Raw genomic sequence first — 12,012 nt, forward strand, 5'->3', positions numbered from 1 at the left:
AATAAAAGAATGAATGAAGTCTCACCTACCTTTGGGGCATCTATCTAGAGAAATAGACTCTGCAAAGGCAATTAGGAATGGGAACTTCAAACTGAAACAGGAGGCTGGTACATCATTCAAGCAGTGATGAATTTTAACAGTGCTAGCATAACCAGGGTCATGACTGAACGTCCAGGTTAACAGGCATGATAAACAGTGGTCGTCCCATCTCTCTGGTACTGCTTGTTATAACCCAACCTGTCCCTGCATGGAGTCTTGAAGCAGAGCTGGGCTTAACAACCACAAAAACCAAGCAGTCTGTATCCTACATGCAAACATAAAAACTAGGAGACGCAGGGATGACTACTTTTGGAAGGAGGCTGATGTGTATAACTATACTACCATTTACTGAATGTCCACATGCTAGAGACAATAAAGGATACTCATGATCATTATTCTTCACAAAACTCTATGAGAAACGTTTTATTAGGCCTATTTAATTGAGGAAAAACTCAAGCACAGAGAGAAGAAGTAACTTGGCCCAAGTCCACCAACTAGTTTGGGGGCAGAGCTAGGATTTGGAGCCGGGTCCACTTGCCTCCAAAGACAATCCCTCCTTCTGAGCCTCTGTGCTGCCTCTGTGCTGCCTCTGGGTTACCAACCAGAAGACCAGTGGAGCCACCACGGTGTTGAACAGGAAGAAGTTTTAGAAGCCGACCTAGGCTCAAATTCTGATTCTGCCACTCATTTGCTAATGTGTGTCTAGTAACTGACAAACTCTGAGATTCATCTGTAAAAAGAAGTAAAAATGCCTGATTTGTAAAGCATATACATCTGTATACGGGTATACATATACATCTGTATATACATCTGTAAAGACCTGAATATATTAGTAGATGCCTGTCATGGACTGAATTATGTACTCAAAAAATATGTGTCAACTTGGCTAGGCCATGATTCCCAGTACTGTGTGGCTGTCCTTCATTTTGTGATGTGTTGTAAATTCTAACCTCTACATGTTAATGAGGCAGGATCAGTGTGGGGTGTATCCTGAGCCGTAACCTTATAAGAAGCTGTGATTTAGTCACACGCTTACTCAGGTCACACCCTCACTCAGGCATGCCCTTGATTGAGTCACACCTTTTATCTTACTAGAGATAAAAGGAGAGAAAACTGAGCCAAGAGGAGAGAAACATCACCACCATCAAGAAAGAAGGGATGGGAACGAAGCACGTCCTTTGGACCCAGGGTCCCTGCGCTAAGAACCTCCTAGACGCAGAGGAAGACTGATGCTAAGACACATGGAGATCTCCAAGGAACGCCAAGCCCACAGATGTTGAAAGGAGACGTGAACCTTCCCCCAGAACCAACAGAGAGAGAAAGCCTTCCTCCAGAGCTGGTACCCTGAATTTAGACTTCTAGCCTCTTAAACTGTCAGAGAATAACTTTGTTTGTTAAGCCATCTACTTGTGGTATTTTTGTTACAGCAGCACTAGATAACTAAGACAATGCTCAATGAATGTTGAGCTGGCCATTGGTCTGTTCCACTGCCTCCGCTCCTCAAAAAGAAGAGTTGCCTCTAGCACGGCAAATAGATCCTCTGTTTCACTGTCTTCCTCACTGGCAAATAACTACGCCATGCTAGACTTGGGAAAGACCTGTAGGTAAATCCCTAAGATGACTTCAACCAGTTAGCAAACCAGATGTGCAAAATCATCCCTTTGAGCCTGAGGAGAGGACCTTCAAATTCAAACACACAGTTTATTTCAGCATCCCTACTTTTCTGTCACCCAAGGTCAGGAATGAGACAAGCAGCTGGAGGGAGGAAAAGGAATTTATCCAGAAACTGTTCAATTATAAGGTTTTCAAATAGCAACAAAAAACAACAGCAAGACATTTTCACCCTTGTTTAACATAAAGTACCTGTTAGAACATGGCTCAATGCCATTCTTAAAATTAAATACCATTCACTCTTCTTGACCGATATTATTTCATTTAATCCTCACATAAGTACCCTTATGAGACAGATTCTAATATTATCCCAATTTTACAGTTGAGGAAATAGAGGCTCAGAGAGCTTAAGCAATGTTCCCAAAGTCACACAGCTGTTAAGTGACAGAACCAGGACTCTAACCTAAGTCTTGTCCTAATCCAAAGCTCATGTCCTTAATCATCCATATCACAGTAACAAGCTATCCATGTCTTAGTGGAAATCCTGGTGGCGTAGTGGATAAGAGCTCAGCTGCTAACCAAAAGGTCAGCAGTTCGAATCTACCAGGTGCTCCTTGGAAATGCTACGAGGCAGTTCTACTTTGTCCTATAGGGTCACTATGAGTTGGAATTGACTTGGCGGCAATGGGCTTGGTTTTTTGATTTTGTCCTCTCTGCTGCTCCCCTCACTAGTATAAAAATGAAATATTTATTTTTCAAGGAACATTAAAATGTCATCTCTTTTCTTAAGTCTTTCCAGTATCCCTAGGCTTCTACAACCTTTAGTATAACATTTAGTATAACCTTTAGTATAGCATCATATTAAAATAATGATCTAAAATAACATTTATCAACCCTCCACACTGGTACACTTGTATAAAGCATCTCACTTAATTATAACCCAAGAAGGTAGGTATTAATCCTATTCTTACAGATGAAGCAATAAATACATACTGAACGTTACTATGGGACAGATGCAGAGCGGCCTATGGTAGAACCATAAACTGATTAGCATGAATCCTCTGAATTCCACAGTGCTCTTAACTATTGGCATGCGTCTCTATCTCTATTGTGGAAAGTACATGGTGCCAAAAACTCAACCAAATCCACTGACGTCAAGTCGATTCCGACTCATAGTGACCCTACAGGACAGAGTAGAACTGCCCCATAGAGTTTCTAAGGAGCACCTGGAGGATTCGAACTGATGACCTTTTGGTTAGCAGCCACAACACTTAACCACTATGCCATGAGGATTTCTGATGGTACCTGGTACACAGGTGTTAAATAAATTCATTTATTCACTAAACCAATATTTACTGGGCAGCACCATGTTCCAATTACTGTGATAGGCACTAGGAATGCCTAACAACAATTTAACCAAGTCATTTTGATCCCAATAAATTGTGTAGTACGAAAAGATAAGTAAGAGTCCCCACTGTCATGATGACTTGCTCTAGGTCAAAGCACCAAGATTATAACCAAATTCTTCTGATCAAGATCTTTTTCAACCGCACCAGCAATCCAGTACAGAGAACTACAAACTCGTTTGGACCTCTTAAGAGCTAAACACCAAGAGCAATGATTTCATGGAACAAGCATGATATCTGTGATCAGAAACTTTGGGTCTGAGTCCCAGTTTAGGCACTTAACTACTGTGTGACCTGATGTCACAACCTCCTTGAGTTTCACAATTTCCCCACCTTCAGAATGAGAAATAACACTGACTTTGTGGGGTAGTTGTAAGGTTTACATATGATCATGTGTGAAGACACTCAGAAACGCTGAAAACAGGTAATACATAAATGAACTGGTAGGCTGAAATTCTAATGTCCTTCGTTTTAGCCTGTATCATCATCTCCCTTCCACCAAGATGTGTCTCCTTTTCGATGCACTCCTGTTTTCTTGTTCCCCTTAACAATGAAGTACTTTTATCTGGCATGGCTTTGTATTTCCTAATATAATTTTTGGTAAAGATCTATGAATTACTTTTTAAGATATGTCTATTTTCCCACCTTCCTTAAACTGTAAATTCATTGAGGGCTGCGAATGTCATTCTCACGTGGGTGGTTGTGTGCAGAAGACTTTGAGAGGACAGGGAGGTTGAGAGACTAAAGCGGAGAATTATTAAGGCTGGAGTGAAAGTTTAGGAGAGATGAGGAGGAGGAAAGAAGTGGCAACGGAGAGAAATAATTCAAAATATTTTTATAAGGTAAAACTCATAGAGGTATGATCAATTAAGGAGTCCCTGGGTGGCGCAAATGGCTAAGTACTGGACTACTAACCAAAACATTCGCTGGTGGTTCAAACCCACCCAGTGGCACCTCAAAAGTAAAACCAAAAGCCAAACCCATCGCCGTAAAGTCGATTCCGACTCATAGCGAGCCTACAGGACAGAGTAGAACTGCCCCATAGGGTTTTCAAGGACCGCCTGGTGGATTCGAACTGCTGCCCTTTTAGTTAGCAGTCGTAGTTCTTACATACTACACCACCAGAGTTGCCTACGAACAAACTGAGCTTGAGTATCTGATAGAGTTGTCTGCTGGTTAATTAGCCCTGTCAACTAGAATTTAGGGGAGAGACTTGGGTTAAAGATGAAGATTTGGGAGTCACTGGAAGAGAGATGGAGGATAAAGCTGCAGGGGAGTGGATGAGATCACCCCCGGCAAGTGTGTAGTGTGAAAAACAAACTGGGGGAAGATATCACCAATTCATGTCATGTGAACACTTGAGGGACAGGCAGAGGAAAGAGGTCTGGAGGTGAAAGACTAGGAAAACGTAGCCTCCCCCAGGACAGGCATTTTATTTTGTTTCCTTGGGGCCTGTCAAATAGTAGGTCTTTGTTAAATTCTGAACACAGCAGGAATCCAGTAAAAGTCTGCCCCAAACACTGCCATGTCATAATCATAGTCCGTCATGGAGACCTTAAATGTTTCTTTTTCTCTCGGCTAAACGTCTCCCCTTGTCTTCTAACTTCAAGGAAGGTTCTGCCATTTTCCTCTTGTAACCCTGGTAGGTGGTACAGGAGCTTTGGCCTGCACATCCTCACTATTAGGAGTCCAAGAAGCTCAAGGCAACTACAAGCTTCCTGACAGGTAGAGTTCACCAGAGTCACTTACAATTCTTTGTAGATGACAGAAAAGTATCCTTTAAAGCGCTGACCTGTTATCAACTTCTGTCGCTGTTGATAAGGCAAAAATGTGTGCAAGCGCCTATCATGCATACCACGCACCTGCACACTGCTTGGTAATTCACCCCCTTAAAGCTCTTAACAGCCTGCAGGGGAACCATGTTAAAACAGCGCAATTAACTAGAACTGCTAAAAACTCAATAACTCACCTACCTAATGAAGCAATACAAGGAAAATTGGACCTATTTTAATAAGAATTTTAAAAGGAGACAAGAAGTAAAGGTCAAATGCCATTTCTGGATCCCAGCTCTTTTCTTCTCTCCTCTTCAGAAGCAGTTAATACCAAGGAGACAAAATATACTTGTGCCATTCTTTATAAAACCAAGGAGGCAGCCAATCACACTATTGCAAATTATTTCTTTCCAGCCCATCCCCCAAGCCAAGGGCCTCCCTATTCTGAAGGTTTTATTATGCAAATCTGAATAGATTTCAATTACAATCTTTCTTTTCCTTCTCTACCTCAAGTCACAAAAGAGGAACTGAATTACCAGCAATTCTAGGTTATAAGGGCGGTTTTGCTTCTTCCCTTCTCTCCAGAGTCATCGTAATTCAGAATTTCTTCCCTCTCAACCGCTTTTGTTGGTTTTGGGAACACAGCTGTTTTTACCCCATCCCACTCTTTAGCACACCATGACTCCGGACATTCCCAGCAAGAATGATTTTGCTCATTCTTCCACAGCTATCAATAAGGAATTAGAATGCAGACCAGTAAAAACTATACTCCCCCTACTCCAGACAAGGTGTGGGCAATCTCTCTGACTGGCCTTCCCGGGGACCTGTTGGCAGGATGGTGTGACTAAGACCAGGGTGGGCAGAACTGAAGACAGGTTTGGTAGAGAAAAGAACTAATACTTCTTAACATGCCCATTCTGGTCTCACAACTGTTCTGGGTGGCAGGTTCTGGCATATCTTATAGAAGGGGCAACTAAGGCTCAGAGGGTTTAGGGATTTGTCCAAGATCATATACTTGATAAGCAGCAGATCCGCCTGTACTATACCAGGCTATACTGCTAACGAAGGAGTCTGGGAAAAGTCCTGAGTTGTGATGGGCTGAGACTACGCCAGGGTGAACTTCAATAGCCTAACCCCGATGTATTCCGTGCCCCTGGGGCTTGGCAGGAAAGGGGAAAGAGCAGGGCATTAAAAAAAAAAAATCACTAGGTCATAATAATTAGGAGGCGAATTACCAAAACAATCTTCTCACAGGGTGGTCTCACATAAAAGGAAGTTCATGGGTCTTAAGGGCATGACTCTAAAGAGGATGCTCCTGCGATAATCTCCAAGCCAGTGCAACAAAGTAAAACTTATGGCTAGCAACCCACTTGCTGTGGCTTCCAAATAAACTGAGTGAAAGACCACTCACTCAGGTGTATGACTCACAACCATCAATCTAAACTGTGAAGTATACTGACTTCAACCCTGCAAGGCTTGGGGAGAGCCCCAAATCCATGTTTGTCCTCAATGCAGTCAATAAACATTTACTGTGCATCTACCACACGCTAAACACAGTGCTAGGTGCTGGAACCCAGAGGTGACAGGCCATTGGTTCCTGCCCTCAGTGAACTCATTCCAGGAGGAAAGGCAGACATCAAACAGATAATCACACAAACAGCCATTTAAGTACCATAATCTTAAAGGCTGTAAAGGCAAAGTCTTGGGACCAACATTCCTATAATAGGAGGCTCTAGCCTAGTATGGGGGCTCACAATATGCTTCCCTAAGAAAATGACATCAAAATCTAGGACCTGAAGGATGAGTAGGAGGTAGCCTACTCTAGGTCAGAGAAAAGCATTACAGGTGGAGGAAAGAACACGATGAAAGTTGGGGCAGGAATAAGCTGGGCAGGTTTGTACAGTCCTGGTGGTCTGAGGCTACTGTGCTCTAGCTTAGCACATGGACCTGGTCCATTCAGGTCAGAAGGTCCAGCACATGGAGAGCAAGAGAGAATACAAAGCTTACCCAGAGGACAAGATAGGACAAAGAAATATTGCACAATGTGCCCTTGCTCTGCTCTGCCTCATCCTTACCCTGCCAGTCATGGCCAGAGGGCCAGAGGGCCAGCTTGCCAGGAGCAACAAAAACTGGCAGGGATGGGAGGAGGTCCAGGGCTGTGTTTTCCCTATGGACTTCATCTCTGTTTTCTGGATGCTGGTGTACTCAGAATGCAGAGCTCATTCTCACCAGCCATTACAGTCCAAACATGCCTTCTAGGAACTGTCTTACCAAGCCATTGCCCTCACTAATATAATGTTATCAAATTCCTAACGCGGGTGCTCTAAAGCAAATGTACTGTCACCACCACGCCTCCGGGCACATTTTTCAGAAGGAAAACAGCTGCTCGCTGAATCTGTCACTACTTCTTCTCAGTACCATGCACACAGGGCAAGAGCCTGCTAAGGGCTGTTTTCCTTTATATTTTCTTAAAGTATGTTCAAGTCTCTCAGTAGAACCCAGCAGGTCAGCTACAGCACAGTCCTTAAGGAGCTTCCTGGATTATAGAACATAGCCTTGACAACTAGGGCCTGTGCCTCAGAACCTTAAAGGACAGATATCTGAGTCTCTAGTTCACTGGCCTAGTTTCCTCATTTTACAGGCCAGGAAGGAAAACACAGTCCAGAGAAGTTAAGCAAAGGGTTTGAAGTCACACAGTTGGTAGTTGTAGAATGACAGCTTGGCTCCTTTCTCAGCTCATACCCTCATCTACAAGAGCAAGGATGCCATCATCTGCTCTCTAGGTTGGGAGGCCTAAATAAGACGGCACATAATGCAGCAGTATGGGGAAGAGGGGCTGGTTTTCAGTGAATGGCGGCTGTTTTCAAAATTGTATCTCCTAGATCTTCAAGACCACTCCATTCCTTCTCCCTCAGTGCAATTTTGCTGAATTTCCACTGTGGAAGGAAAAAAAGACGAGCAGAGGAGTCAACATGTTTACAGCTGGTGTTTGGTCAATATCTGATTTGAGTCAGACTGAATTCTCTACTGGTGGCGCAGTGGTTAAGAGACTGGCTGCTAACCAAAACGCTGGCAGCTCGAATCCACCAGCCACTCCTTGAAAACCCTATGGGGCAGTTCTACTCTGTCTTATACAGTTGCTAGGAGTCGGAATTGACTTGATGGCAATGGGTTTGGTTTGAATTCTCGACTTGTTCTCAGATATCCAGTCCACAGTCCTTTGTAATGCCAGTTCCTCGCCTGGCCCTGCCAGACTTTCTGCTGTCTCTGGAGAGTAGGTATGCTAGGAGAAAATATCACAGAAGGTGACCACCAAAGACAGGCCACACCACCTTCTCTTTAGCCATCCCTGAACTAGCCACTCAAAGGTGGAAGAGACTAAGTAAGCCAAGACAATTTAAGAAGAGTCAGACAGGAGTCCTCAAATTGTTACCTAGGAAGGTGAGGAGCGTAGCAGATCCTGCAGACCCCTGTGCTGATTCTACCAGCCACTGATAGAACAACCAAAACAGACAACCGCCTCCAAACCACAGGACAAACATCACTTCTGACGGGACAACCAAGTTAGCACATCAGCTCCAGGTCTCCCCTCTTTACCCCTCTCACACACTTCAAAATAACCATCCAACCTTGTAAATTCCCTGGTGCGAGTGTCTGTGAGCCTCCAGCAGAACTGTCAACACTCATAAATTTACCCTGCCCTTTCCGATTGCACTGTGGCTATTTATTGGGGGGTGGGACGCGGCAGGCCACTAGACAATAGGAGGAAGAGACTGGCCTAGCGGTAACTACTCTGGTTACAGCGCTGCAATTCATGGCAGCATTTTGCTGGGAGTGTGCACCATCAGAGAGGAGAAACATAAAAAGGGGAACCTGGGCTGTAAATAGTTTATTTCGGCAATTCCTGATGGTGGCTGACTCATACTTTAATACAGAAATACAAGAAAGCACCACTCTGGAGGTGACAGGTGTTGCCACCTCATTACTCTTTTCAAAAGGGTCTTTCATCAGAGAGACACCTCGCTACAAATTACAGTGAACAAAACAAAACCCTCACACACAGGCTTATTAACAGGCCAGAAGGAAATGGAACCACCAAGATTCAAGCAAGCAGAAAACTAGCAGAACAATGGTCATTGGTGCCTTGGGGTCTCTGGGTGGCTTTTCCAGGCATGGAAAATCAGAAGATAGAAAAGCACTCTCCTTCTCAAGAGTCCATTCCTCAAATGTACATCAGGGTTTTTCAAAATAGCTCTTGTTTCCCCCATTTCTCCTAATGTACCTAAATTCAGCCGACTCCCCTAGTAATATTACCTTCATGTTCCTTCTCAGTGGTCCCCACTTTCTTGATCTTCCTGGGAGATTTCATAAAGAGAGGAAAGATGGTTCGTAAGCCAAGAATGTCAACAAATTTATGGCAATTGTCTGTGCCCTCAGGTCCAATCATGGCATGGTCCAGCACTTTCAGGGCACTGCTCCTGGATATCTTCTTTTCTCTGTGAATAAAAAAGGTTTCACATAAGGCATTTCACGGGGGAAAAGTAAAATTACATCTCAGATTATGAGGCAGGCATACTAAAGGGAGGCTTACCCTATCAAATACTTAACCTATTAGATAACATGGAAACCCTGGTGGCGTAGTGGTTAAGTGCTACGGCTGCTAACCAAAGGGTTGGCAGTTTGAATCTGCCAGGCGTTCCTTGGAAACTCTATGGGGCAGTTCTACTCCGTCCTATAGGGTCGCTATGAGTCGGAATCGACTCGAGGGCACTGGGTATTAGATAACAGCCCCAAAAGAGAAAAACAAAAATCAACGTTATAAAGACACTGTGAAAGTCACTCCTTTCGCACTGCTGGGATGTAAATTAATCTAAATTGTCTTAAATTCAAACATTTGTATTGAGAGTTTTTTAAAAAAATATTCATGCTCTTTGACCTAATGATTCTACCCTTAGGAGTTCGAGTCTTAAAAATAATAATAATAATTTTACTGCGGCGCTCATTATAATGAAAAAAAGAAAAGAAAGAAAAACAAAATGACTTAAATGTCCAATGGGAAAATAGTTAAATTATAATCTATCTACACGAAATATGACACACTCATTAACAATTAGGGACACACTCGTTAACAATTAGGAAAGTCTGTAATTGCATGAACAAATTTTTATGATCAGAATAAGCACAAAAGGCAGTATTAAAAACTCCACATGAAGCATTATCTCAATTCTGTGAAAAATATGCATTGAGAAGACTGGAAATAGATAAAAATGCAAATAGCTTATTTCAAGGGTTTGGGATTATGGATTTATTATTCCTTTTCCTTTTTTTTAAAAAACAGCTTTATTGAGATATAGTTCACACACCCTATAATCCCCCTATTTAAAGTGCACAACCCAATGGGTTTTAGTATATTCACAGATACCCTTACACCCTCAGCCATCACTCTCCTCTCCCCGTTGCCTCCCGGCCTTAAGCAACCGCTAATCTCCTTTGTCTCTAGCGACCTAATACAGAGCGTGTATGACTGAGTCACAGTTTTAGGACGGCAAAAAGCTGCTGGAGATGAAGAAACTAAAGGTCAAGGGGAGAACTAACAGATGAAGCGAGGTCATTGGTCAGGCAAGGGGGCCAAGCCTGGTCAAAAAGGCAGCAGTAACATAAACCAAAGCACTTTACTCGATCTCTTATTGAAAGTCAAGAAAAACGAATCAGAAGTAATACCCCTTTTGGACAATCTTTTGTACAGGCAACATTATTAAAGAATTGTACTATTAGAGTGCTAATGCTGACAAAGAACGCTATCCTGGGTCAGGCTAGCCAGCCAGAATTGGGTCCCAAGGAGTGGAGAAAAGGAGAATAGGTAAGAAGCTTGCTGAGAGTGCCCATTGGTGCTAGGGTGACCAAACACCCTGGTTTACCTGGGACCGTCCCACTTTCAGCACCGAAAGTTCCGTATCTTGGAAACTCCTCAGTCTCAGACAAAACAAGATAGTTGGATGCCCTACTTTGGTACCAACCTCAAGAAATCAATGGTGAACTGTGAATATTCCTACCTTTATCCCCCCGCAATGAATCAAACAAAAGAACCCATAAAACAAAACAAACAAAAAACCCAAAGCCATTGCCGTTGATTACAACTCATAGTGACTGTATAGGACAGAGTAGAACTGCCCCACAGGGTTTCTAAGGCTATAATAATCTTTACAGAAGCAGACAGCCACATCCTTCTCTTTCGAGCAGCTGGTGGGTTTGAACTGCTGGCCTTCTTGTTAGCAGCCAAGCGCTTAACCACTGAGCTACCAGAGTTTCTAAAGAACCCACGGATACTCACAAATGACATTTAATCCAACAACTGAGTTAAAAAAAAAAAAAAAAGCTACTGAACACATGCCTTCATGCAGCAGGCACTAGGCTGGCTGCTAGAAACTACAGGGTCCTTTCTTTAAGCAATCTAGGGATAGGTAAATAAAAATAACTTAAAAAACCTGAAGCAACAGAAATTAAGTTCAAGGATATGAGGGGTAGGGATCATTAACTTTGTTGTAGAAGAACTCATTGAAGGTGTCAAGTGGAAGGTGACATCTCAACTGAGTCTGAAGAATGAGCACCTGCCAGGCAGGAAGGGAGAACGATAGCACTGGCGGGGTAGCTGTGGTGGTGGGTATACAGCACGTGCAAAGGTGTGGAGATTGTAAGAGCATCCAGCTGGGGAACTAGACGTAGTTCTGAATAACCAGTAGTGAAAGGTGGCCAAGAAAGGTGGGCAGGCACAAGGTCATGACAGGTGGGTCCTAGATGTGCTGCCAGGGAGAACGCTGGCTGGGTATATTTTAGAAGGCTTAATCTGGCAGCAGTATGATGAATGGACTGGAGGGACAGAGCTTGAGGGCAGAAAGGACAGTTAGGAGACTATGGCAACAGTACAAGTGAGAAATGACAGAGGGTTCTGACTACAACAGTGGTATGAAAAAGGCATATTTGAGAGACCTGTGAAATCTTCAATATCAGGTGCAAGGTAAACAAGGTTTCAAATCCAGCAGGAAAATGGTTTTTTTTTTGGCATCAGGATGAAATTCAAAGCAGGAAACTAGACAAATACCTGTTCTCACTGCAGCTGCACTTTCACATCCTGCCTTACAAGCCTGAATACACAAAGGTTGTGACTAGGGCAGATAATCATGTGA

General features: G+C 43.2%; 1 protein-coding gene across 1 annotated transcript in view; it reads right to left on the reverse strand.

The window, feature by feature from the left end:
* Window positions 1-12,012, reverse strand: part of CTNNBL1 (catenin beta like 1) — a 219,832-nt gene that overhangs the window by 65,586 nt on the left and 142,234 nt on the right. The window contains exon 11 of the mRNA XM_049869635.1: window positions 9,143-9,324. Within this exon, the coding sequence (XP_049725592.1) occupies window positions 9,143-9,324 (182 nt within the window). The remainder of the gene's footprint in view (window positions 1-9,142; window positions 9,325-12,012) is intronic.

The sequence above is a fragment of the Elephas maximus genome, chromosome 25 (assembly GCF_024166365.1).
Source record: "Elephas maximus indicus isolate mEleMax1 chromosome 25, mEleMax1 primary haplotype, whole genome shotgun sequence".
Lineage (NCBI taxonomy): Eukaryota > Metazoa > Chordata > Mammalia > Proboscidea > Elephantidae > Elephas > Elephas maximus.